The sequence below is a fragment of the Xiphophorus couchianus genome, chromosome 8 (assembly GCF_001444195.1).
Source record: "Xiphophorus couchianus chromosome 8, X_couchianus-1.0, whole genome shotgun sequence".
In the NCBI taxonomy this organism is placed as follows: domain Eukaryota; kingdom Metazoa; phylum Chordata; class Actinopteri; order Cyprinodontiformes; family Poeciliidae; genus Xiphophorus; species Xiphophorus couchianus.
In genome coordinates this window covers 23581759-23608426 of record NC_040235.1, presented here as the reverse complement: position 1 = coordinate 23608426, position 26668 = coordinate 23581759, and the positions used below count along the sequence as shown (strand labels likewise).

General features: G+C 38.2%; 1 protein-coding gene and 1 long non-coding RNA gene across 10 annotated transcripts in view; one reads left to right on the top strand and one right to left on the bottom strand.

The window, feature by feature from the left end:
- mast4 (microtubule associated serine/threonine kinase family member 4) overlaps nt 1-26668 on the bottom strand; it is a 103668-nt gene that overhangs the window by 39233 nt on the left and 37767 nt on the right. For 4 of the 8 annotated variants that reach the window (XM_028024897.1, XM_028024898.1, XM_028024900.1 and 1 more), the window contains exon 4: nt 10061-10092. In XM_028024897.1, coding sequence (XP_027880698.1) covers nt 10061-10092 — 32 coding nt within the window. Of the gene's footprint in view, nt 1-1328; nt 1410-3949; nt 4087-10060; nt 10093-23879; nt 24112-26668 lie in introns of those variants that run through there. The other 4 variants (XM_028024907.1, XM_028024905.1, XM_028024904.1 and 1 more) reach the window with 4 other exon arrangements.
- Nucleotides 4246-17287, top strand: LOC114149235 (uncharacterized). 2 transcript variants are annotated; one of them, XR_003596467.1, is made up of 3 exons: nt 4246-4587; nt 14501-14577; nt 15974-17287. It is a non-coding gene; the product is annotated as an uncharacterized LOC114149235 (long non-coding RNA). The 2 variants fall into 2 exon arrangements; XR_003596468.1 differs by lacking the exon at nt 4246-4587 and adding an exon at nt 12947-13954.

The following is a 26668-nucleotide window of genomic DNA, read 5'->3' as shown; positions in this document are numbered from 1 at the left end:
TATTCATTGATGCTGCAGATTCTCAAAAACAAGCAAGTCTTTTGAATGAGATGGAGAGAGAAAAAGAAGACCCAGACATGCTGCAACTTTCATTTCAAATATTTAACCGTCAGCAAATCTTTAGCATCAAATGACATGAACTTGAAATATCACATAGAGATTTGTTGCAAAAGGAGCAAGTTCAAGCACAGAATGTTTTCCAAGTGGCAATAAGAAGAGAGGGAAAGATGCTCAACAAAGAGCCAATCATTTTGGGTGGGGAGAGTTTCCATTACTGGTCTGATGGTCACCAAAAATAACAATGACACTGACTCAACCCTAAACAGGAATATCTGAACTCCACCTAATTAATATTCTTGTACTCAGGAACGGTACTTGAAATCACTGATGGAGAAAAAAAAGGATGGGCATTAGAGATGCACCGACTGCAGTTTTCTAATCGATCACTGATATTTCAAAGCCTGACCTGCTGATCCAGATTGGCTAATGTTCACACCTTTGCAGAGGCAGATAAGATCGGTTTCACATGCAAGTATGAGTCGATCATAGATCACCCACAATTCAAGAAATCTGCTTCGATTTATCAGTGCACCACTCTTATTTTTCTCTAAATATTGGTCAAATGTAAATGCCATGTCAAGTATAATCTTGTGTTTTGCGCTACATATATAATTTCATCCAAAAATAAACAGGATTTGTAACACCGGTAAGACAGTATGAACTGCTGATTGCTTTTATTCATTTTGTTTAAGTTTGACTGAAATTATTTTAAAAAATATTTAAATATAGCTTCCTTGCAAAACCGATTCAACCCAAAAGAAAAAGGTTGTCCAAGAGTACATATTGCCTTTAACCTGGAATCGAAGAAGACGCTTTATGTAGATCCATATTACAAGAGAAAGAAATTCATAAGACACAAGGTCAGATACTACTAACAAACTAGTCCATAGCTAAGTGGTAAATGTACAGTTAGCCATCAGTAGCTTCCATCATTTGCAGGACTTTTCATTCCAAAATGAATCAGTCCAGGATTGGTAAGGATTGAAACCATTCTTCACTTTGATGTATTGCTAATGCCCCAAATCCTACTTAGCACATGAAAGAGGAGCAAAACGTCAGAACATAATGGGGCATGATGAGAGTGGGCAGGGGGTTGGTGGCCTTATCAACATTGCATAAGCTCCGTGTCCTCTTACAGCATTTTAATGGCGATTGATGTTTTAGAGGGCAAACTGAAGATTCTGCTTCACGGTTTTAAAAAATTAAAATTGGCAAGAAAACAAAACGAAAAAAAAACAACACAAGACGGCTGAACGACTGTTGCTTACCTCCAGAAATGAAAGGCGTGCAGTGGACTGCACGGACTGCAGGGGCTAGTGGGAGTGGGGCTCAAGCTTCGGGGAGTGAGGCTGTAAGTTAAATGGAGTGTAGTGAATAGTTGTCCTTTATCACATACAGGACAGTCAGACCGCCGCCGCGCAGCTCTGACACGAGCCAAAATGAAGACGGCAGCATCACCAAGAGTAAATGATCCCTGTCAGGCCAATCTAATTGTGTTTGAGGAGCAGGTTCCCGAGGCATTCGTCTGGTTTCTGCAGTGTTTGGTTGCCATTGAGCCTGTAGGCTGTGCCAGACTAAAATGACAGGAGGCAATAAAGAGCACCTGTTAAAAAGGCAAAAGGTCATAAAAAGGAGTTAGAAATTTACCAAAGGTTGACGAGGAGGTTGCAAACAGAGTTCTTCCTGCTCCTGCGATCACGAGAAGAGCTTTTACCTTTACCGTGCGAGGTCATATGTTTAATCTCTGCTTCGGCTGGACTGCCAGCAGCACTGCAGAGCATTAGGTCACGCAAAAGTGAGTTACTTTTACTGCAGTGGCTTCCGTTCATCAAATAGTAAAATGTGGTAAGAACCCAAAGCAAACCAGAAAAATAAGCATAACAAACAGCAATATGATAATAAATAACTTAATTTAGAGAATAATTTGAGAATTTTCTTATTGATTTTAGTGCGATGCTAACGAGAATGGTGGAGATCCAAGTGTGTCAGACCTTTCATTGTCAGTGATTTTATTGAACGAGGTGATATGTTACACCAACATGCTAGGCATTATCCTGCATGTATACCCTCAGTCAACACAACATCATCTTGCTTGAGCAGTCAACATAAATAAAAAACAGTGCCCTTACAAATGCAGTTTTTCCATTTCTTTTAAAAGACATAATGTTTAAAAATGACTGACAACTGGAGGACAATTTTAAAATGTTAGTGTTACAGATCCACCGAGAAATTAGCTGATGATCGGAATAAGGGGATTTTCAGCTTGATTTGCTCTGACTGATGATCAGAAATTAAAAAGAAGAAAAAAGTTAAACAGTCACAGAAAACCTAAGCACTATCAAACTGTCAATTCAACAACACTCTTCCGTGTAGATGTTGTTAGCGAAAGAAGAAACTCAAAATTTGTTTTGGCATTAGTAAAGCATTTAAAATAAAGTCAGAGGAGGCGCAGAAATGCAAGATATCTTTTAAATGAGAATTATTTTCTCTGACATGTTGAGACATTTCTGTGCTCCATTCAGGCTGCAACAGACCAAGGGAAAATGCAGCATTCAATGGATACCAGGAAGGTATTACAGAAATTAGCTTTTTTAAAATCATTTAAAGTGTCAACTTTAATTCATCCTGGAACATGTTGGATTTGGGAATGCCGGAAGCTTACTGGCAATGTAACAATGCACGTTCTCTAGGGGAAAACAAGAGAAGACTGTTCTTTTAGTAATGCTAACCATGCTAATGGCAATATAAAAGACTAATGAGAATATAAAATAACTGTAATTCTTTCGTCCCCATCTTAATTTGGTGAAACCATATTTTACAGCAACTGTCACACAAGGTCTGACATTGCCTGTGCTCTAAACCTAAATAAAATTAAAATCACTACAACAGGAAGGCTAGAATTAATATTTGAGTTGTTCTTGTTAGATCTTATATTAGTTCTTAAAGAATAATTTGAATAAATTAAAAGCCATCAGTTGGTCAAAGCTTAAAAACATGGAGATGAGAAATTGATCACAAGTTCTGATCGGTGGACCTCTATTATTGTTAACAAACCGTTTTTTTTTTTATATATTCAGTATCGCAAATAAACTAAGGCAGATAAGTGTCAGAAAAGGAATACTGTTGGGTTTGGTCTCTCAGTATTGTTTGTTGACAAAAAAAAAAGTCAAATACTACCATGGCAACACCGTAATAAATTAATAAAAGGACGATGTTCAGTGAGCACAATTTGCTTAGACGCAAAGGTAAGAATGTGTTTGCCAGTTTTCATCGTCTATAGGAAAAAGAAGTGAGTTAGAGCATTTTGTTTAATGATTCAGTTACTTTAGTATTGCTCAAAAATCTGCATAGAAATAACGTCATTCAGCAATCCAATTGGTTCAGCTGCAAAATTCAAACGCTTAAGTATGGAGAACCATGACAAATGCCTCGGTGACCCAAATAAAACATGTATTGAATCGTGCAAAACGGCACAGTCTGTGATAAAGCTGCCAATGTGAACACACAGTCTTCAGTAATTCCCTGCTTCCCACCTTATTGATCACATCCAGGCATGTTTTTTTTCCCCCTAACATGTGCGTTATTTTGTCATCACTCACACCTGCGAATGAAGCCACTCCTTTATGTTATTTTGTCCACAAAACACACGCATGAAAACCTCAAACTGCAGAAACACGCATGCAGACTCGGATACGCAGGCAGGCTGCTGTTGCCTAGGTGGGGAGGATTTGACATTAGACTTCTTGCTGCAGATGCTGCTGCTGCTGCTGCTAATGCTAACACAGCCTAGAGCAGAAGGCAACAGTGAAAAGACAGCAACAAATCTGACACAGAGACACATGAAGCTACACGAGGAGTCGCCTTGAATAAGAGGAAAGAAAATACTCACTCCAGCGTCAGCCCAGGAATTCTCAGTCTCTCCCGCTGGGCTTTCATGGCTGAACTGTGCTCGTTTGCTCTATTGTGGTCATGATATGAATTCACGCTGTCTGCCTGCTGCCAGCTCCCACTACCCACCCTCCCGTCCCCACTGCACCGACAAAGAGACAAACCCAGCCACCACAGTGCAACGAGACCGATTGGTTTCCTCTCCCCCCCAAGAAAAAGGGAGGGGGGACTACAATCCTTGTTTTGGTCTTTCCATGTTCCACCTTGAAGCTGTCAAATGAGATCCTCATATGGCAGAGAAAGGCATGGAGGCAGGACAATACCCCTTCTCCCCTCCCCTTCTCCCCGCCCCCTGCTCCTTAATACCACTGACCCCCGTTCTATCCCCACCAGCTGGTGGTGTGCTCCATGGCAGAAATTCATGCAATACACTGAAGTGCTGCTACGTGCAGTCACCTCGACAGCCGCTAACATGAGGTGCGTAGTGCACAACACAATCGTGCCACAACCACAGGGATGATGTCATCTTCGACAGAGACAACACGGCGCACCGCTAACAAGTCAACATCCGCATGAGCAGCGAGGGGGACAGGCGATGGCACAAACAAAAACAAACTTGGGAAAAACTAAAACAAAAAGGTAAAAAAATTATAATAATTATAATTATATCAGATTTCTTTAATTGAATAGTTTTACCTACAGTAAACAATAAATAGATGAACAAATGTGACCTGGTAGCTGTTCTGTTAAGTAACAGAAATCTTTCTTTAATAGAAGAAAATTAAACAAAATGGAACATTCGGAATTTTGATGGTTTTGTTACTGGAGTTGATGGAGTTTGGAATATCAAATGTCACCTAATAAAATTGACTATTAAGTAAATACAAGTTTGTGTCAAAAGAATACTACACAATTTATCTAAAATTAACTTAATTAACAGCTGTGTAAATGTGCACCTTAATGAGGCACACATTTTGATGTGCAACGATGGCACTTGACAAAATGTAATGATTACTGTTTTTTTAAGACTTTGTATTTTTGTGTTTTTATGATGCACAGCACTTTGACTTGCCTTGTTGCTGAAATGTGCTATAGAAAAACTTGATTGAAGAAGTGAACACATAAAAAAACTGAAGTAGTGATCATTTCTGAAAATATTAAAACCTAAATAAAATGTGGGGGGGGGGGGAAACCTAAGAGATTTTTTAAATAAAGCTTTTTACAGATTATACTCTTAAATAAACAGTAGCAAAGTAGAATATTATACCAAAAATAATTGAATAAATTAACTTAAGCAGGAACAAAACATTTCTAAGAGCAGCAGCACTGTAATCTGGGCCAGATCTGGGACTTCTCTACCCGACCAACTCACCAAACACCTCAGAAATCTGGATCTGTAGAATCAAAACATGCAAATTCACAGTTACATGTAATCAGTGATTTGGAACGAGTCTTCCAAATAACTTTTTTTTATATTGGAAAAACCATGACATATATGCAGAAGGTTAAAGTGAGATGTTCATAAACCAATGTCAGTGATTTTAAAAATCAACCTTATTGTTGTAAAGCAGCAACAGGAACATTAAGACCCAAATAGGTTAAATTGCATCAATGACTCAGATAAGCATGCTGACGTACGAGATGCTCAATGACAACAGGAGGACGTTGTTATAGATATATTTCTCCCCTGTGTCCAGTTTATAATTAGTAATTTCCAGAAAGTGTATCAGAAAGCTGAGGTAAAGATAACGCAGTAATGGGAAAGAAACTAAACCCGAAGAAGAACTTTGACCTTCTGACTTTTCAACTGTATAAAAGACAATAAGCTGTAAACAGTAACCAGAGCACAAGCTTGCTTAAGAACTAAATATTCAGTTCCTATCTAGCAGAACAGATCTGTGGTGAGCAAACCGTAGTACAAGTAAAAAGTTTTATTATCCTCGTTTACTGTTCAAAATGATTGAAATTTAACCGCCACACATCCAATTAGAGGATGGAAAACTAAAACTATGAATTAATGCAATACGTTTACCAACACAACACTAGGTTGTCTATTCAGTTCATATTCCATCGAATGTAAACCTGGAAGTGTTATGGTGTTTTCACACCTAATAGACTGGTAGACTTAGTTCAAATGGGGACCAAAATTGCAACATTTGTTACATTTTCAGCTGGTGCCGTTTGCTTCCGCATGAAACTAACAAAATCCTTTGAAAAACCTTTTCACCTGTGGGGGGCGCTGCACCAAGAAATATATGTGGTAACAACACAAAAACTTATGAGATAGAACAACTTCCTTCTTCACAAAATGTAAACGAAAATGGAGTGGCGTAGATTTTAGCGATTGTAAAATATGTCTGCTGTCTTTGGCAGAAGGCCATGATTCATGTCAGACATGTGAGATTGAAGCTCTTATATGATCTATAGCTTGTTTCCTGCTTTTGGTGCGGTCTTCAGTCCGCTTGCATTCGCATTTGAAGCGCAACAGAGGTCACATTTTTGGAACAAATCCAGTTTAGTCCACTTCAATTAAAGTGGAGTAAGCAGCACTGGTGTGAACGGACCTTCAGACTCTGGAAAATTAGCCCAAGCTTTCCATAGTGCAAGAATTCTGAGAACTTAAATCCCATGAGCTGCTGATCATCTCTTCCAAATTATATGATATAACCGGACCAGACCTCTAACTGTCTGAAAGTCCTGCAGCCATACTCTGCCCCTGCCTTTGTCTATGACAGGTGCTTCCTGTGTCACAGCAATTTCAAAAGTCCAAAAGAAACAATCAACAGTTTTATCCTCAACAAACCAGGGAAGTTAAAGATGCCATCAGATATCTTACGTTTTTACTCTTCAGTTGGCGAGTGTGTTTGATTTATTGTGCAGCTGTACTGATAGCTAATGTTCCGCCTCTATTTGTGCAAATCAGTGCAACAACATTACTTCCTTTACACCAGCTTCAGGCCTCCCTGCCCTGCATGTTTTAGGTGTTTCCCTTCTGCTACACACCTGGATTGAATATATGGGTGATCAACAGGTTTCTGCAGCACTTGATGGTTATGCAATCATTTGAATCAGCTGCTCTGGAATAGAGGCACATCTAAAACATGCAGAGCAGGGAGGCCTGAGGACCGGAATTGGGAAACGCTGCTTTACACAATCACTGGGCAAAAATGGGATCATCAGGCTTGGCTAACTTGAAATATGGCTGTGAATTTGGCAGCTGCTAAATCATTGAGTTCTAGAGTCTTTGGAGAACCCGGTGTAAACTTATTTAACAGGTTCAAAACAAGAAGAACTTTAGGAGACCACAGTGATTGATTAATTTGTAATGACAAGTCACAATACAAGCCATAGATACAACTGCAGCAAACGGTATGAAATGATTTCACCACAGAATCATTAAAACTAAACAAAAGTTGACGTTTTGTTGACCAGCAGAATTACAACCAAAACACTGATCACCTTTAAAAATCCTGAAAAATGACAAGGTGTAGTAGTTTGAATCAAATGGGTTTATAAAATAAAAATAATTCATTTTATGTTATAACTGACTGCTTCTGATGAAGATAGACATGAAGGACGATGACTCAGCTGAATTTCATTAAGATTCAATTAATGTGATTCATAAAACGTCTGATGACTCACTCGTAGAAGTGGATATCTTTGTTGTTACTCCTTTATTGTAGTAGTAAAGTTTGATAACTGGTACTCCAACTTTATCAAGATATTTTCATAGGTTTCACAAAGCAAGCTGACCATATAAAGAAAACCTTAAACCATAAGAGAAAGAGCTTATTGTAAAACCAATGGTTTAATTTTTAAACAATTTACAGTCACAATAAACAGATACGGCTGAGTTTTGATCACTCAATAAAACTTTTCCCTGACAATGAGATACTACTGGTGTGTAAGGAGCATTATAGTATGTTTTTAAGAAAATAACTAATAAAACACCTGAAGCTAAAGCATTCAGTATAATAACTATATATTCATTGGTCAGGAAAATAAGTTGCAACAGGACAGCGTTCACACTGTAGAGCAGACCGTGATCTTAACAGCATTTTCTATCATCTACAACGAAACAGTGAAAGTCAATGCAGGTAATTAAAACCAACCAAGTACGACACCATCTGCAGAGATCAGGTCAATGAAGCTCAGCTGACTGCATCTGTTAAACTGGATGTAAGCTCATCTACAGTGAACAGATCGCCTTTAAGATCCAGTTACATGGAAATCTGTTGGCGGGGAAGAGAGTAAGCCCCGAGATTGACCAGCATAATGTTTGTGCTGATGACAGGAAATGAGATCAGAACTGATGGTCAATGAGATCAAAACTGATGGTCAACAAACAGATTGAGTTGTTTGACTTGAAGCCAGCCAGAAAGTTCAGACTATTAATAGTAATCTGTCAACAGGAAAACATGTGTTGCAAACAAACTCCAAATATGCCAGCCTTCCCTCATGTGGCGATGAAAAATGGAGTAGTGATGAAAACCATGATGACTAAAAGATAACTGCAAAATTAAAGGCACGACGGCACCGCTCATCACGTTAATGACATCGAATTTTCATTAGATGGCACTCTATCACAGTAAAACCTCAGAGAGCTCAGAGAATGAGGTAACAATTTTTTTTTTTTTTTTTAAACAGACAGGGTTTCCTTTATGGTTAGGAGAAAAGAAGAGCATTATGTACTTTACTCATATCATATCTAAGATGTTTTTACCCACAACTAAAACACTGATATCACAACAGTCACTTCTACTGGCAGGTTGTTTAAAAGCCTGCCAGATTTTTAAATAACAAGGCAGTCGTTTTTGCCAGTCATCAGATTCGTCTCATCACGGTTGTCTTGCATTTATCACTATGGTTACCAAGGTCACTTTAGGCTCTGGCACTCTAAATATAAATGAGTGCAGTTAGTGTTTCCACTGCAGCATGTAGTAGAGGGTCACCTCCATTAGAGTTGCTGAGGTGGCAGCAAGAGCATAAAGGATCAATCAAGAATTAGTTTAGTCATAAAATGTAGCTAAATTGATCAAGGTGCAAGTTGATCATGTTTTCACGTCTTAAAAACTGTATTTTCCTCACAGAGAGAAAGAAAATGTAACTTTTAACCGTTTTTGCACTTTGGTTTATATTCATTGCTTTTAGTTTATTTCAATAAATGACAAATCAAAAATCAGCTGAATATGAACAGGTGTACAGTTGAAACTATCTAAAATAAAATTGTGAAGCTCTTTTGTTGATAACAGGAGAAAACATCATTTTATCAAAAAGATCTGTGACAAGGTAGAAATGACTAATAGGTTAACGAGGCTGATTACAGCAATAAATAATAATAAAAAGAAGGTATTTATTTTGCATTGTTAAGATAATAACATTGCAAAAAAAAGTATTGTGGATGTGAAAGAAAATAGCTGCTCTATAAACTTTCTTGGATCAATTCCAGGTGAGTTGCAAAGTTTGTTGAGTTTTATTTGCTTTCAAATTTTTATTTGTATAAATTTTAAAACATATGCACTTTACAGTGATGCAGTATTTTTTGTAGGTCAGGCACATAAACTCTAAATAAATAATACTTTGACGTTTTTGTGGTTATAAGTAAAAACAAATAAATAACAATGTGGAAATTTAAATGAGTGTGTATCAGTTCACTATACCAAGTAAACCAGCATAAATAGAGATGAGTGCAACCCAATACTTCCTTCCCTATTTAGTTGAGTTTTAAATTCAACGGTGTTGACCGTTAAAACTTATATATATTTGCTGTGGCTCTCCGGAATTCTAGTGAGAGATTATAACAAGCTTTCCAATAAGCTACACATAAAAGCAAATTAATCTGCTTTTATGGTACCTGGCAGTGAACTGATTGACTCTATAAGCCACCCCAACATTTACAAGACTTCCCTACATCAAGCTGGATTCGACTGCTTTTTCATTTGGCCATATTATAAGAACTGACACAATGTGAGTGTTTTGTGTGATTATGTTATTTCTCTCACAACTCCACAATATTTATAGGTCAAAAAGAGGAAATGAAAAGGACTGCACATGCCCAAGCACCTCAATGTAACCCATGGATGTCTCTTGTGGCATTAATAATGGTACTTACAAACTGCCTCTTCTGGGAAGACTCAGCTCTTTCTGCAAACACAAAGAAAAATCATGCATAAGTAAATGAATCAAACCTTTTTTGTTTTGTCTGTATGTGGACTAAAAACTGTAAAGGATAAGTGCAATAAAACGACACCCTCATTCCTCGAACCCTAAAGCATATGTGGGCGACTTTGTTTTTAATCTACTTTGGAGAAGTTGATCATTAAAGTTAAGCTCAACAACATTTTAAAAATGCTAATGGGAAACTCCTTCAAGCTGGAACGACAGTCAAATTGTAGAAAATAAAGGCTCAGCTTGTTTTGAACTCCATCTTTTTGTTGCAGAAACAGCTTCACTGTCTCACAAATAAACAATACGAAAGGGAGAAACTGTTTCAGCTACACCCAGGAAACTGGGAACAGTATTTACCCTGCCTCCATCTGGGTATCAACCTGTTTGTCCCTTAATGCAACAGCTGAACATACATTATTGTACTTACATGTTCACATAATAAACAATTCCAGTTAGTTTAAATCTGGAATGTATTTGTCAGATATGTGCCAGTGGTTCAACCTGCAAAACTATGAGACGTGTTTGAATTCATGCAGCTTTTCAAACCGCTGAAAGATTGTTCTGCAGGTACAGAATCACAAGATCGGGTCGAAAACAGATCAGGAACCAACAATGCTCTCCTTGTTCTGCAGAGATTAAACATTCTCACAAGCTTGTTCCATAAAAGTGTAATACTATTAACCAACTGTGGCAACTAAAGCTCTGGAGTGAGTTGTTTTTCTTAAACTTAGTAAAGTAAACAACATCTGAAAAATGTTTTTTAAACCTAGCTGGTATCAGAAGCCAAACTCATTTTTATTCCTTAATAAATCTGTAATGCACTGATCTTACATATTGGGGTTCAATACTCAAATTCCTGCTGTTTTTTCCTTTTAATCATGCATCACTAAATAATTTTGAAGTTTGAGTTTTCTGCACTATTTGGAGCGTGCAGTAACGTTTTCTGCCTCTATGAACTGGCACTGTCAGTCAGCTGGCAGAAAGAAGGCTGTTATATTTTTTACTTCACTCATTAAAAGACAAATTACACCGTTTGGAAATATACTCAAAGATAATGTTTTAAAACTCGAAAAGCTGCGAGTGACATCTCTGATAAGCAGACGACTGCAAGCTAGAAGCTCGACACGTTAGCCAAACTATTTGGATGACATGAGCAAATTGATACAAGATGTACATTAAATATGTTTAGTAGAAAATTGTTTCAGGTGATTGCTGAATTTGCTTAAGCCAATGTATCCATTTAACTATAGATGTTATATATCGTAACTAAGAACCAAAATCCTGTGTTTCAAGAGAAGTTGTCCATTTTCTGTATTAAGAGCAACTTCTGTATGTCTATGTGCTGTCAAAGTGGTATTAATACTTTAAGTTATAAAATATTAGGCCATGCCTATTCTCATTATGAATGGTCAATATTAAAAACGACTTCAGAGACCAATATAGATCTATAAAGAGAAATCTCAGCCCAGCTGGGAATTTTCTTTCAGCAAAATGATTTCAGGATTTCACTAAAATGTTACTGTGCTAAAGGTGTAATTAGCTTAGACCATGTGAGTGATCAAAAGAAAGCACCATGAGGTCATTTAAAATTCAGTTCTTAATTTATCTGTTCTTCAAATTACATTTGGACATGAAAAAATCAGGAGGAAAGTGAAAGAAAAAGACATCTTGCTTCTCAGAGTCACAGTAGTGTTGGGTTTGATACCTGCAACCTGTGCTATTCAGCCAAAACATCATTAAAGTGCATCACAGAACACATTTCTTTAGAGGATGCCAGATGACAAATATGTAACTTGCATTACACCACTAATGATACTGCGGCTGCTACAGCATCTGTTAGCATTCCGGCAAGTCAAAGACGACATGAGTCACGAGGAGACAGTCACTCGAGCCATATGCTGATCTATAGAGTCCCTCCAGACTTCACACGTCTGATTAGTTACAGCAGGATTTAACAGTGAATGAAGAGCTTCTGCTGCCACAGCACTTCTCTGTGCGTTCTTTGGAGAAACAAATACCCAATGTCTGGAGCCGTTTACCTTGGTGACAACAAACGCCACTGATTAGATCAGTGTACACTGGCTTTCCCATCAATAGACTGAGATGAGAGGCTCCTTTGTCTTGAACGTTGTAGGACATGGAGCTGATGCCGTTTGTACAGTCAGCAAAAACGGCGTTCTCCCTCTGGCATCAATTAGGACACAACATTCGACTCCTACTGCTTCCATGACAAGACCAAGGGCAACTCATTGATATGCAGAAGATGCCTTGAGAGATGTAGTTTGATCACAGCAGTCCAGATCAGAGTGGCTGGCTGTGATATAAATATATGCGTTACTGTGAAAATAATTTGCGAGGAAAATATTTACAGAAGATTAGAGACAGTTTGTAATAATTCCAGTGTTTTCCCCTCTGATACTGATTTTTTTTTTTTTTTTTTTTTTACAATATTTAGAATAAGCAAAGCTTGTGAAAAGACAAACTTCCACTTGGCTAATGTATTTAGTTAGAGATGTGTGAGATGGACCTAATGAAACAAAACAATAGGATAGAACATCTAGTTTTATCTCTAATGACCAACTTAGTATTCTACTGAAAATAAACAACTTTGATCGTAAGAACTAGATAGATACATTTATCCAAATGGTTTCAGATTTATGCATAGCAAAGCTTATAGCTTTCAGAAACTAACTACTTTCATAACAATGCAGCTCTATTTTAAATAATATTAAGTAATTTCCCTCTGGGCAAATATTAAAGTCCAGAGGGAAATTACTGATCTTGTTCTTGAAAGTTCTTTTTTTTAACATCTTTTCTTTTGCTGTTCGTTAAATTAATTTTCACGTTTGACGTTGTAAGAAATATATTATAGATCAGCTCTGAATCTTTATTAAAAAAAACCCTCAAACCTTGAAGCTAAGCAGGTGTTTTTTAAAATGTGATAGAGGCGATCGCCTGCACAGTGAACTGATCACTTCAACAACGACTCGCAAGCTGTGCAGCATGAAATCACATGGCTGTTGCTCATCTCTAGGTGGGAAAACACAATTGTCACCCGACTTCTTCATTAGAGCTGTGTGAGATTCGGTTGCTCTCATTGTGAAGAGAGACACCAGTTGCTGCTCTGCTGTACGTCTAGCTTTATAAAGGAAATATGCTTTTTCCTCAAAATTCAAACATTAGCTTAGCCCAAAATAGCTTTAGATAAAGCAAGGGCTTGTTGTCAATGGGAACATTGGGAGCTAATTTCACAAACATAACAATAAGAAGTCACTAAAAATGTAGGTGGCTTGTTGAAGCAGCTTGTTGCTTTCACATTTCAAAGCAACAAAAAGTTGCAACATTTTTTTTATTTTGAGGGTGCATTCACACCTGTTTAGTCCACTTTAATCAAATTCTAGTTTGTTTGCCGGGTTCGTTTGGGGAGGTGCGCCATCAAACTCTAATAACCAAAAAACCGAGGTCTCGATACAGTTGAAGGGAACTCCAGCAAGGTTCGAATCCACATGTGAACACCAAGCAAACCAGAGATCGCTCCAAAAACAGGAAGAGGACTACATTGCAGGGCATTCTGGGTAAATACAGCCAAAACAAACTTGTATATATGGTGCTAGCGAGAGAAATGGCTTGTGGTCTTTTAGACCAGAAAAGAAAGTCTACATCCGCTTCAATTTGACGCTACTCCATTTTTGTTTAGAGCTACACTGTAGCCACAGATGCTCTGGGGCAGATTGACAGAAGTCTGCCCCAGGGCAGAATCAATAGACCCCACCAGAACCTCTGACCACCACCAGCAAGCAAAGCAGGTCAAGTGTCGTCCCAACAACACAACCGCAAAGTGAGTAAGAAGTCAAGCTTGTGTTGCACACTTAATGATTAGTCAGTGTGGTTTTCGCAGGTTCTTTTATTCTCTGAACGCTGTTCGCAAACAAGAGCGACAGTGAACGCCTCCGCTGACCAGCCGGTACTGCGCTAAATCGCCGTTAGCTCGCTGAGTCAATAAATATTTACAATATAGGTCAAACAAATACTCATTCAAAACTTACACACATTACTTTACTCTAGCTCACTTCTCCTTTAAGAGACAATTTACCGTATAGAAATAGCAGCGCTAATTGATATTTACCTGTTAACAAACAAGCGCGACAGTGAACGCCTCCGCTGACCAGCCGTTACTGCCGTTGGCTCGCTGAGTCAGGAGTGCTCACCGTGCTCTGTGTGCCAACTGGTGGCGAACTGCTGTAACTGCAGTTTAATGCACCTCTCAGTTCAAGGAGGAGAAGTGCGGCTTAAGAATACAGTCAACAGTCTTTAAATAAAGTAAGAAAAAGGGAGGGGGTGTAATTATTTCTAATGTCCATTGTGTCACACTTTCCTCTTACAGCAACAACTTCTATTTTCTGAGCCACTGTTGTCTCGGTTGGAAAATGTCGGGCGTGCAAACTTCAGCATTCTTAAAAGGTCAGCATCATGGAGTTTGATTGTATTTTTTTTAATGTTTTCTTCCTCCATCTTCCAGGGTTTTTTTTAAAAAAAAATCCGAGATCAGAATTTTGCCTTATTCTTTTGCCATGAAAAATCTACACAGCAGTCAACCCAAGTAAGCTTATTTCTTCCTTCTGTAGAGCAGATCCACTATATAGACAGGTTATTGTTCAACTGGTGCAGTATTACATCCCTCACCCTGACCTTTTAAACTGTGTGCTGCTGTGGATGTTTCTGAAAGCCCTGTTATGACGTGTTTACTGGCTTATGGGTTCTCCTGACAAAAGGTGTATTTTCCTGGCAGAGAATAAAATTGTCTTTAGCCTGAAACTGTAGCCTTTCCACATAGAGTATAGTGAGAAGAGCAAGGAAATGTGTGTCTAGAAAATGAGGAATGCCTTTAAGATGTTTGAAGGTTCCTGCACATTTTCCTACATAGAAAAACCCTCTAGCTCTTTGGTCTTTGTTTGGATCTAGAAAACTTAGGAAACCTCTATTTTACATTCACCCAGCAGGAATGGGAATATGTGTCATTTCTCTGCTTTAAGTGATAGAAATTAGAGCATTTCTATGCCACTTAGTTTTACATTTTGTGTTAATTATAATGTAAAACTTGATTGCAGTTTTTTCCCCTTCTATAGACCCAGGTGACTGCCGTGTTGCACATTCTTTGCATTACGTGTCATTTTCTCTTCAGCAAAACTCCTTCAGTTTCCCTTTCTTCCATTTGTCATTTGGTTACACTTGTGAGAAAGTGGCAGTGATTGTTACCATAGAAACTGGCTCTTAGCTCGCCAGGGGGCAAGTTAAAAAAGAAATTATTTTGGCTCTTTTTGTGTGAATATTTCTGTCCTAAAAATATGAGACCAACAACAATGGAACAGCAAGCTGCTAATCGGCTTCTTTGTGGTCACCTTATTTGTATTATTTCAATTCACTCTTGTATGTATTCTATACTTACAGGGGTTTTTTTTCTCCCTAATGTTAAATATATTAGAATTAAACAGAAAACTTTGTATTTTCATTTCAAAATCAAACATACCTTCTAGATGTTAAACGATAAAAAAACTGCAAGGGCCGCTAATTTTTAAAATCAAGATCCGACATCTTAAAGTCGTCTTTAAAATCAACAGGACGCGCAACATAAATACTTCTTTTGCATTTTGTGATTCTCCACGTTTTGCCGAGCCATCAAAAAGCCAGAGCAAAATTTGAATAATTGCGCGACAACCTTTCATGTCTGAAAATGTCAGGCGGCGTAACAAACCGGTAATGACAGCACTCGGGCGCGCTCAATCACCAGTCTTTTTGGTGATCTTTATTAGACGACAACTGTTCCACTGTTAACCTAAAAGAGTGTTTTGTTCCACAGGGTAAATGTCAACGAATGCCTTGCAGCAACAACATTTCATCGCCAAGACTCCACATCAAAGCAGTGCTGCTGTAAAAGGCTACAAGTAATGCTTCGTTAATAATTCCACTTGATTTCTTTTGGATTCTGGAGCTCAAGATCAAAAGTGGGTTTTACTTTGTTTGCAGCTGACAGGAGAGGAAATCCCCATTCTCATCATATCTCCGCCTTAAATGACAGGCGGGGTGCGGATGGCCAATCCCCTCTCGACTTTGTTGTTTTATTTATTTGAAATTATGGCTCATAACAACTAGGAGGCATCACTAAAGAACAATTAGTTACTTAATAAAACGTAAACAGCATACATGCTGATTGGAAACCATCATTTGATGGTTGATAATGGAGCCTTAGGCTACACGTCATTTTTAAAGTGAGGTTGAGTTTGAAATAGTCAGCGTTTTAGGACAACTGGCGGTAGGAAAGAAACAAACACAGGATGATTACGTAAATTACCCGGAGCAGCCGGAGCCGAGAGGCAGCGACGCTAACCGCTATCCCATCCGTCTCGTACGTACATTACATTTTCATTGGTTTTCCTCCCTCTTATTCCCAACGAGGGCAGACACAGTCACGACTCAGAGCCACAGGCCAAATCAAAAGCTAAATCCAACTGAGAAAATGAAAAAGCCAAACATATTTTGTCTCTAGTTGTGTATCACCCAAAAAAGCCTTGCAGCTAAAACGACAGCAAAAGTATCGACTTCACACACCTGCTGCACTTTGTGTTTTGTCTATCACCTACAATTGCAATAAAGTACAGAAAGCACCTTTACTTAAGCTCTAATCCACATTCTAACACAATGTTACAATACTCCAGGTTCATGTTTGGCAATCATGTAACATTGATTAAAAACCTAATGATGTAGCTGCATGAAATGAAGTTGGAATATCTTAGAGTATGACTTGAAGGACTTTAGAGGAATATGAAGTCCTTACGCCTTCTCCACTCCTCTTAGTGCCTCTTGATTTCTCATCTCGTCTGTCGTCTGGGCTGTGACTTGGAGAGATATCCCAGAGAAATCTCTTGAACGATATTCCGAATCTAAAGGCTCTCAGGAGGATGGAGGAGACGGGAGGCTCTCCCCCCACAAGATACTGTCACACTCACCGTTATGCTTATTGACGGACCATAAATACAGCAAATGGGCTGCAACAAAAACAAACGGATGATGCACCTGTTCCACAGGCCCACTGGGACGCCTTGTATTGTTAAATGGCTCGATTCGGACTCACTCCAGCCTTTTTTTTTTTTAAGATGAATGAGTCAGACATCAAGCAGACGAAGCCTTCACAAATGGTTTCCTTTTACATGGTTAAAACTAACAATTATTTTCCGTAATCGATTACTCTGTTGATTATTCGGACGACTAATTGATTAATTAGATTAAAAAGTTAAAGTTGAATGAAAAACTTAAGGGGTTTTTCATTTAACCATTTAAGTTTTCTTATTTTTACGCTATTAGAAATACATTAATAGATGCAAATAATTAAATTCCTTTTTTTAAATAACATTTTATTGCATACATACAGACATGCAACAATAGATTTTTTTTTTGAGTGAACATTTGATCATTTTTAGATTAACTGACTAATTTTTGCATTAAGAAATTAACAATTTGATAGAAAAAGATGCTTAATAGGGGAATTTGATTTTTACAGAATTTGAACTATGTGAAGCTAAACCTATGCCAGTGGGAGTTCTGGGTAAAACAAGGTTTTTTTTGCATTTTGTTTTTTTTGGTTTTTTTTTTATCTTAAATTACAAAATATACACACTTATTTACAGTTTTGGCTTACTTACTGCTCTAAATATGTTGTTCTTGCAGCAAATGACCTTTTTTTTTGCAATCTATATATTCCAGTTAAATATTACTGGCTGAATAATTAATTAATCTTGATTAATCCAATTACTTGTTTCAACCGCAATGGTTACCTTCTGTTTCTCAAATAACACTACTTTATTTTTTAACATTTACAAAAATTATCTGCAGGACTTCACTGTCTGCACTTTAACAACTTGATCCATTTCCTGTTAGCTGATGAAGAGAATTTATTTTTTTATTTGAAGTATTATTTACCTTGTTTTAACATTATGTTTTGATAGCAAATCTGCATTCATTCTATGAAAACAGGTATTAAGCTAAGAATCCATTCACAGGGTTGAAGATTTAAATCAATAAAATACGGAGTAAATTACCTCTTAATTTAATCAACCTTATCTAAAAGCTTATTGAATGTCGCATACCCGATGCTTATCTAAAGAAAAGTAACGGTTAGTGAGAAAAGCTGAAGTGGATTCTCTCCATGACTGATTTAAAGCTGCATGATTTCCCCAAATGACACTGAAAAACAGCAAATGATCTAACCTAGTTTTATAAAAATCAGTGACAACATGAACTGGCCGCCTGAAGTTCTATTCCCTTCAGATTGAAGGATATTGATTTTTCTACAACCAGTATAAAGTATAAACCAACTTGGTATAAAGCAGACAGAAGCCCACAGATTGGATCAGAAGTATGTTCTGATCCAATCTGCTCATAAAGTCAGCTCTTATATTTATACGACATGCTTTCTCATCCTTCAACTGGTGGCACTTTTTTTTACTCTTGCAATGATTGCTTACCACTGAAGCATCCAACAATTATCATCCGGTTGATGCAGTGTCCTCAAATTTTCTATTTTTCAATTCATTTTAAGATTAAGTAATTGGCCATTAAAAAAAAACACAACCAATCTTTTGGCAGGTTATGGGTCTGATTGACCCCAGATGGTGTGGAGTCATTTAAAAACATAATAATAAAGAAATATTTTCACAAATAGTCATCAAATTTAGCAATGAGTCAATGGATAAGGAATCCAATTGTTGAACAGAACAGAATTTCATAAAACCTTAAAGCTGTGTTTTAACAAGAAATGTGACATCCTAAACCAGCCCATCGGAAATGAATAATCCAAATTGTTTCTGCTACCTGAAAAAAAGAGATATGATGCAACAAGATGATGTGAAGTTTTTAAAACCAAACTTGGATGATGGCTTCAGCCTTACTGTCAAAGTGCAGATCTGAAATGTTATTTCTTTGATATTAAAATGCAATTTTATAGATTTTGAATTTGCCTGTTAAATCAGTTCTTACTAAAGTACAGTATATGATGCATAACATTAATAACATAATATGAAGGAATATTTTAATGAATTGCATATATAGGTTCAGTGATGGGCCTGAGTTGAAGCCGACAGACTTTAGTACTCAATGTGTGACTCAAACACTGAATAATTAGTCAAATTGTTTAGCTGTTTTCCAAATGTTAAGATTTGTTTTTGGCAGAAACAAAATAAACATTGTGGACCAACGTCAAAAGAAAAGAAAAAAAAAATTTCTACATCTCTCCAAATTCTCAAACACAGTGACATAACGACAATAATCAGCATAAAGCGCTTCACGGGGTATATATATTCAAAATAAATAAACTAAAATGTGTTCATGTGTTACAACATGCATAGTCCCAGAAAAATCTTTTCCCACTGAAAAGCCAACAATAGAATCAATGCCCACCTGTAATATGTGACATTTTATTCACCATTTATTAAAAATGTGTGGACTTGAAGGCTAGCACGCTTTATGATCAAATTCTCCTTGCCAATGGGGTTGTGTTGATAAAAACTGAGGGAATTCATTTTTATTTTAGCAGTAAGAGGCATTTGCTTTTTTAAGGGCTCACTGCGGCTGTTTGGCTGAACGTTTGATGGGACAAAATGCTAACGAGAGAAGTGATGCGCTAATTCAGACGACAGCCGGAGTGAGCAGCTGGAGATGAAAGAGGAGCGGGGAAGAGAACAACTAAAAGACATCTATAAACACTTAGCTTGAACATGAGCTAATGCACAGAACCCACACGTGTTAAGTCGGGCCAAAAGCAGACACTGATACTGCAATAAAGACACTAACAAGTTCATTAAAATCGTGTTCAGTAACCAATTTGTGTTAACTTATCTCTAGATCTGTAGAAAAGACCAAAAGAAAGAAGAAAAAAACAAAGACTTGGCTCTATGCTTGAGTTTTTAGATGTAAAAAATACGACCAGTGGACACACAAGTCAAAAGATTCTGGGCAGATCAGATCAAGATTCTTTCCAAAAGTAAATTGGACCAGACAAGGGAGGCAGTTCCTGACATCACCACCAGAGGGTGCTGTTGCACACAACTTTAACCCCCATCTGAGAGCATCTTCTATACATTTCTGCATGCAATTTGAATCAAAAGAAACATCTTCTGAAACATGACAGGGAGCTGTCTTTTTAATTTACACGAGCACAAAAAGGGAGAATGCCTTTACTCGTTGATTGAATTCCAACATTCATTTGAGAATCTGTAGCTTTGTGTTTCCTTAGACACGGCATTTCTGATTAGCTTTGTTTAATAAAAACAAATAAAAATCCATGTTATTCCAACCCCTTTCACAGCCCGTACTGTGAAATGTTGCTCATCCTGGCAGAAAGTCGCCGCTTAGCACAAGAGCACTTGAGCAGAAAAGCTGCTCCTCTTCAAACTAAGGAGAGCCATTTCCTTCTATCGACCTCTCCGTTTGTCCTTTTCTTTGCCGGGTCAGAAGTTTGTCTTTTGTCAGGAAACAAAATGTCACAGCCTTGACTCTCATGTGAATACACTATTTTAGTAATATGAACAAATTTACATTCAAAACTGAAAAGATAGGAAAATTTGATGGTAAAAAGATTTTTGTTATTGTGTCAGACTACGCCACACAGTTGACCTCATGCAAGCTGCTCTTGGAGATGCTGTGTAGCAGCTCTAATCTGAAATACTTTCTTTTTTTAATGAGACAGTGCTTGATTGATGCTGAGAGTAAAGTAAAATAAAGCAAGAGCTGCTCGCGGGAGTTTCATAATTAAGATGAAGGGCATGCATGGAAGCTTTTTGGTATATAAACCCTAAAATGGCTATGAAATATGGAACGGTGTCACGAAAAAAGGCACTATGGAAAAAATATCGGAAATAGCAAAGCAAAGCTAAAGGTTTAATGTTTTAAGGATTGTATGGAGAGTTAAGTTAGACAGTTATTAATGCAATGTATGAATGTGCTTATAGAAATACAATCGAACACCACATTTTGTGATGGCTCAATAATGAGTCCAAAACTGAGATCCTTTTGGAACCGGAGGTTTTTTTAAAAAAAAAAAGAAAATAGAACATATTTACATTTTTTTTTCTACATGTCCTTCAGATTTCAGTAAATTTACCGAGTTATCCTTTTAAACATTTTTGACAGTAAATATTTTTATGCCAAATTTTAATTGTGGTTTTATAAAGCCAGAAATTCTGTGGTAAAACCTAGACATAGTTATGTGTAGTGAATAAATCTCATATTCCCCTTTTAATAACAGGATAATAAATGGCAATAGCATTTTAATGTTTATCTATTGCAATATTAGACTTTTTTTTTTTATTAATCTAAGCGACCATAAGCTTTTTAAAAATTCACAGTAGGGACGTCTTGATCAAGATGTCTTTTTACACCCAAGTCATTTTAAATGATTGTTACTATGAAGACATTTTGAAGTTTGTCTCAGTCTGAGCTGCTGTGACACAAACATAATAAGCTGTTAATGAAACTACATCAAGAAAGCAGCTTTAAATAGCACCCTAGTAACAACACAGCTAAAACAGGCCTGGTTTTATCATTTGTTTCTAAACTTATCAGATTCAACACAAACCGTTGTGTTCTGGATCAAATTCACATCTCGCTCCATCAATTTATTGATAATTTGACTCATTAAATACTGCATTTGCAATGAGAAAACCTACAAACAAATCCGCTTTCGTATGCATACACTAATACGGAGCAGGTCACATGACAAAGATAAGCTGGGAGCCGCAGCCAATACAGTCTCTAGCTCTCTCTGTGAATGCCAATGTACAGGATCTGTACATTAAGCAAGTATTTACATTGCTTAAAAGTTTTGTATAGAAAAATACAATAAAAAAATTGTAAAGATTTTTTTTTTAAATGGTGCCAGACAGCTTAAAGGTTAGAATTATGGTTGCAGTGGACAAATCACACACATTACACAGACAACAGGAATCAAAAGTTAAGTTTAGTCAAAGACTCATTTGAACGACCATTTAAACAAGACCTCGATTGATCACAGATCTTCAGTTCTTTATTTTTTAAAAATCTATTTTAACCAAATATTAGCAGTAAAATTCTTTCGCCATAAACGCAAACAGCTTGAAAGTAAAAATGTTCATGCTACTTCAGGCACTGTCATAGAAAACTATAGAAAAAGACTGAAATGGGAATAAAAAACTAGCAGGAGATGAAGCGAGCTGAAATCTATTTTGACACCACAGAAGTTGTAAAATCATAACATAATACTTTGACCAACTATAAATCTTAATGTCATTATGTGAAAGCAGTACAGAAGGAAGGTTTGCCGGAAAAAATCTACTTCTGCTGTTTGCTTGTTTTCTTCCTGAAGCGGCAGCGAGCGAACCCTCGGTTACTGTAAATAGATCCGTCCTCGTAATCTGCTCAACATAAACAAGGTCTGTTAGCAGTGCAGTCATCCCTCGTCTGTCTCAGGATGAATGGAAAACTGCGTCGCTGAGCCGGCCGCATTCATTTGCCTGGCAAACTAACTTCCGCGTTTCGTGGTGAATGTGAAAGTCAGAGCGCGGCAGCTAACTGACCACAGGAGCACACACGTTGTTTTTGCGCAGACTGATGCGGCTTAGGAAACACGGAGAAGTGCCGCAAGGGAAAAGGCAAAGACAGGGAGAGAGAGAATGTACACAAAATGACTGTGTAGCAGCTTGTAAAATGTAAAAAAAAAAAAAAAAAGTGTTTCATTTCTAGAAAGAAGTGCTCTCAAAGGGAATACATTAAATATCAGCATTTTTCAGAAAAATTAATATTCAGAGCAACGCCCTGTCACTGAAACTAAGAAAATGAATGCCTTCCTGTCTGAACAAGGAGGGGAAAAAACCCCCTGAAGTTTAACTTGTTATATTTATCAGTCAGCATGCAGGCGAGAAAGAGCGGCTCATTGGAAGTTTGTGATTCCAAACACATGCAGTCGTTTGAGCTGAATTTTAAACAGACTTCCCCTTAAAACGTGTTCGTCTCTCTGTGCGTGGCCCCGAGTAGGTTAAGCAAAATTATTAATCAAGACCAGTTTATGCTGCAGCAGGCAGAGATTGAAGACTAGGCTGAACAAAAATGATTAATGTCTGATGGGGTTCTGATTAAAAATAATAGGGACACTTGCTGTACAATAAAAGCCATTTGGTATTTCAGAACATCCTGTCCGCGCTCTCCACTTTCATTTATGTAATTTGTTTTGTAGATTGATAGCGGCAATAATTTAGTTGTTGTTTCTCTCTCTCTCTCTCTGAGAGCTGCCTTAAACTCAGCTCACATCTTCATCGGGATTACTGACAGCAGGGCAAAAGCCTCACTCTGCACTCAATTATCATGAAAAGTCAATAAAGAACAAGAAAGGCATCCTCACAAGACACTGTAATCGATCTTGCTACATGAATGGGAGCCCCACACTCCCATCACCCAGAAGCCAACAGCTAGCACCAATTAAACGTGAGAAACAATTCCATCTTTTATTTGAAAGTCAATCTGCAGCTGTCTGAACTTTTCTTTAGAAATGCTGACAAAGAGAACATCGCACGTTGTTAAGAGTCAGCGGCGTTATGCTCAGCTCTGCCAGCAGATTGTCTCACATGCAGGACACACACGCAGTGCTGCAACTGTGGAGTGTTGCTACCGGGGGAAAGTCTGAACTGTTGAAAAGAGAAGCCGCTGCGGATCGATATGCATACAGCTGTTTTACGTCCTACCTGTAGCCCTCGCCTCCTCAGAATGCTCGACTCATCCATGGCACGGATCCCCGACTCAACATGCTTCCCTACCAGTGCATATCCACGCTGCGCTGCCTCGCTCCAACCTCCTGCTCCCTCCCCTCTCCTCTTCTCTCCTCTCCTTCCTCGGGCTAAATCTGATTTTAGCAGCTGCTAAACACCTCCGTCTGAAGTTATCTGATTGGAGCGGCTCAGTCAGCTGACACCTCCTCTTGTTCCTCTCCTCTGTAACTTCAAGAATGAAAGAGGACAGACATGAAGCCAGGAAGAGAGAAAGAGAGACGCAGAGAGAGAGAGAGAGACGCAGAAGACAGGCAGTTCTAATTTAGCATGGAAAGAGGAAGGGGATGAATAGGAGGTGCAGTGGTGGAGGGGGAAGCCCCAAGACTCATTTCTGTCACCAGCCACGCTTTTTTAGTCACCCCTAATGACCATGACAATGAAAGGACATCCTTCCCCAGCATTGTTTCTGCTCCAGACTCGAGAGCGAGCGTGGCATCCTGTCTGCAGCGGCCCCCGTCCTCACTGCAGTCACACTGAACCGCTGTGAGAGAACACCTGAAGGTTAGGCCCGTGACATGAACACGATGGCTGACATTAGAGAAGGCATTAAAAGTGAAGGGGAAAGGGCAGAGAAAGAAGTGCTGTCCTGTGCTTCAAGCGGGAAACAGTTTGGCTTTCACACTTGCTGTAAAAATGAAATGGAAGCTCACAATTATGAGGCAAGTAATCTGAACCAAATTAAAGTGGTTCAGATTTTCTAATTCCCAGGTGTGTACATCTGACAGCTAATTGGATTGACAGTGACTTTATAAGGCATACAAGTTCAGTTGATCAACACAAATGGTGGATCATTGCATCACGCGTCGGTCACTTGATCCATTTAGATGTGGTAAAGACGACAAACTCCAGAGCCAAACAGAGGGACGAGATTTAAAGCTGCAGTAGAGAGATCTGAGAAAACCATGGACTTGGCCTAAAATTTCAACAATCACACCTTACAGGAGAGCCTGCCAAGAACTCAATCTTTTGTTGTCTTGTAACGTTAGGTCATTTCTCCACCAAGATCTTGAGATTTTGAAAAGGTTGCCTGTTAATTTCAGATTCAATATTCAGAATAAACAATTTTAAAGCCTGGATCCATCCCGCTTTGCATCTAAGAGAAGGAAGAATCACAAAATTTCTGAAGGCAAAAAGATTCTACCAGGTACACATCAGGAATACTTAAACTGGCTGCTGAGTGTCTAGTGAGGGTTGGTGTGGCTCAAAGAGATAAATGCCTTATAGCAACGCAAGCATAAAAGATTTACCTGACTAGAACGTAAAATTGTAAAAGCTCAAATGCAGCATTTTTGAAACAACTAAGAAATTGAGGAGTGAAATTGGAACCATCATTCCGTTTGTCAGAAAAGACCTATTAAACCTATTAGACCTGTTAAAGACCTATTATTTCTCAGTGCTGTTATGTCTGAGAACTGCAGCCCACCTGGAGTACCAAGAACTGCAACATGGTAAGTGCATGGTTACGTTGAGAAAGGCTGAAACCCTCCAACCACTGAAAAGCACATTAAAGAGCAAAAAAATAATAATCTAAAGACAGGGATTTATGAAGAAACTGACAGACTCCATAAGTGAAATCAATGATCAAATTGCAAAGTTAGTTATTTTACTTCAAGAAATTATTTAAAACAAGTGTCATAGAAAAATATTTGTTCACTTACCAACATAATCGGTCTGCACAGTAACAGTTAATAATTGTTCACATATATTCACCTGAAACTGACAAAATTTCACTTTTGTTTGAGTTATTCAGATTTAATTATATCTTAGAATGATAAATTCTATAATAATAAAACGAATCGTCAAAACTATAAATTCATTCAACTTCATCTAATAACTGTGCTCACATTTCAAAATGGAGACCAGTCTGTACACAGGACATGCATCCAGTACTCCAAATCACCCAACCCTGAGGCATTGCCATAATGGAATCAACCAGCATAACCTGTTATATACACATACTGCAGATCCACAAGGCTGAGTTTTCAGGAGCCACAGACCTTCCCAGTAAATCTGCATCTCCACACCATCCTGGGTTATTAGCACTTGTAAAATAAGTTGCTTCACTTTGCACTGGTGCCAGTCCTATCCTGCAATTTCACATTCTGTCTCAGTCTCTATTTTCATTGCTCCAACCTCCTCCTTCACTCCCCTCCCCTCCGCCCCCAGCCTCTCACTCATTTCCATTCACCGTGCTCCTGCTCTGTGAATATTAAGTGGGCCCCTTCCTTTCTCCGACCAAGCTCCAATGAGTTCTCTTCTAGCGAGTACAGCAGCCGCCAGGACTGGCGTGCCGTGTTGTCTGGCAGGTGACCACCACATCAAAGTTTCTCATTTCCAGTTGTGTTCGACAGGAAGCCGGAGGAGTGTCTTTGCAGATGGAGTGACGGCCATTTGTGCCGCTGCGCTGATAAGAGAGCCGAGGTCTGTCTTTTTGAGCGAACTCCTGAAGGCCTCAGAGACGAGGATTACAGTAGTCAACTTTTTCAGCGTTAACAATGCCTTCCAGATTACCTGAGGCGAACAAAAAAAAAATCCTGTTTTGTTCAACAGGCAAGTCTTGAGCTGCAGCTCTGTTCAACTCACTGGCTTCTTAAAGGAACAATTGGAAAAAAATCCACGTTGGGCTCAAAATAAGGATCATTAGCTACAGAAAGACAAGGAGAGAAGTCTTTTCTTTTTAGACTCCAAACAAGCACAATTCTCTG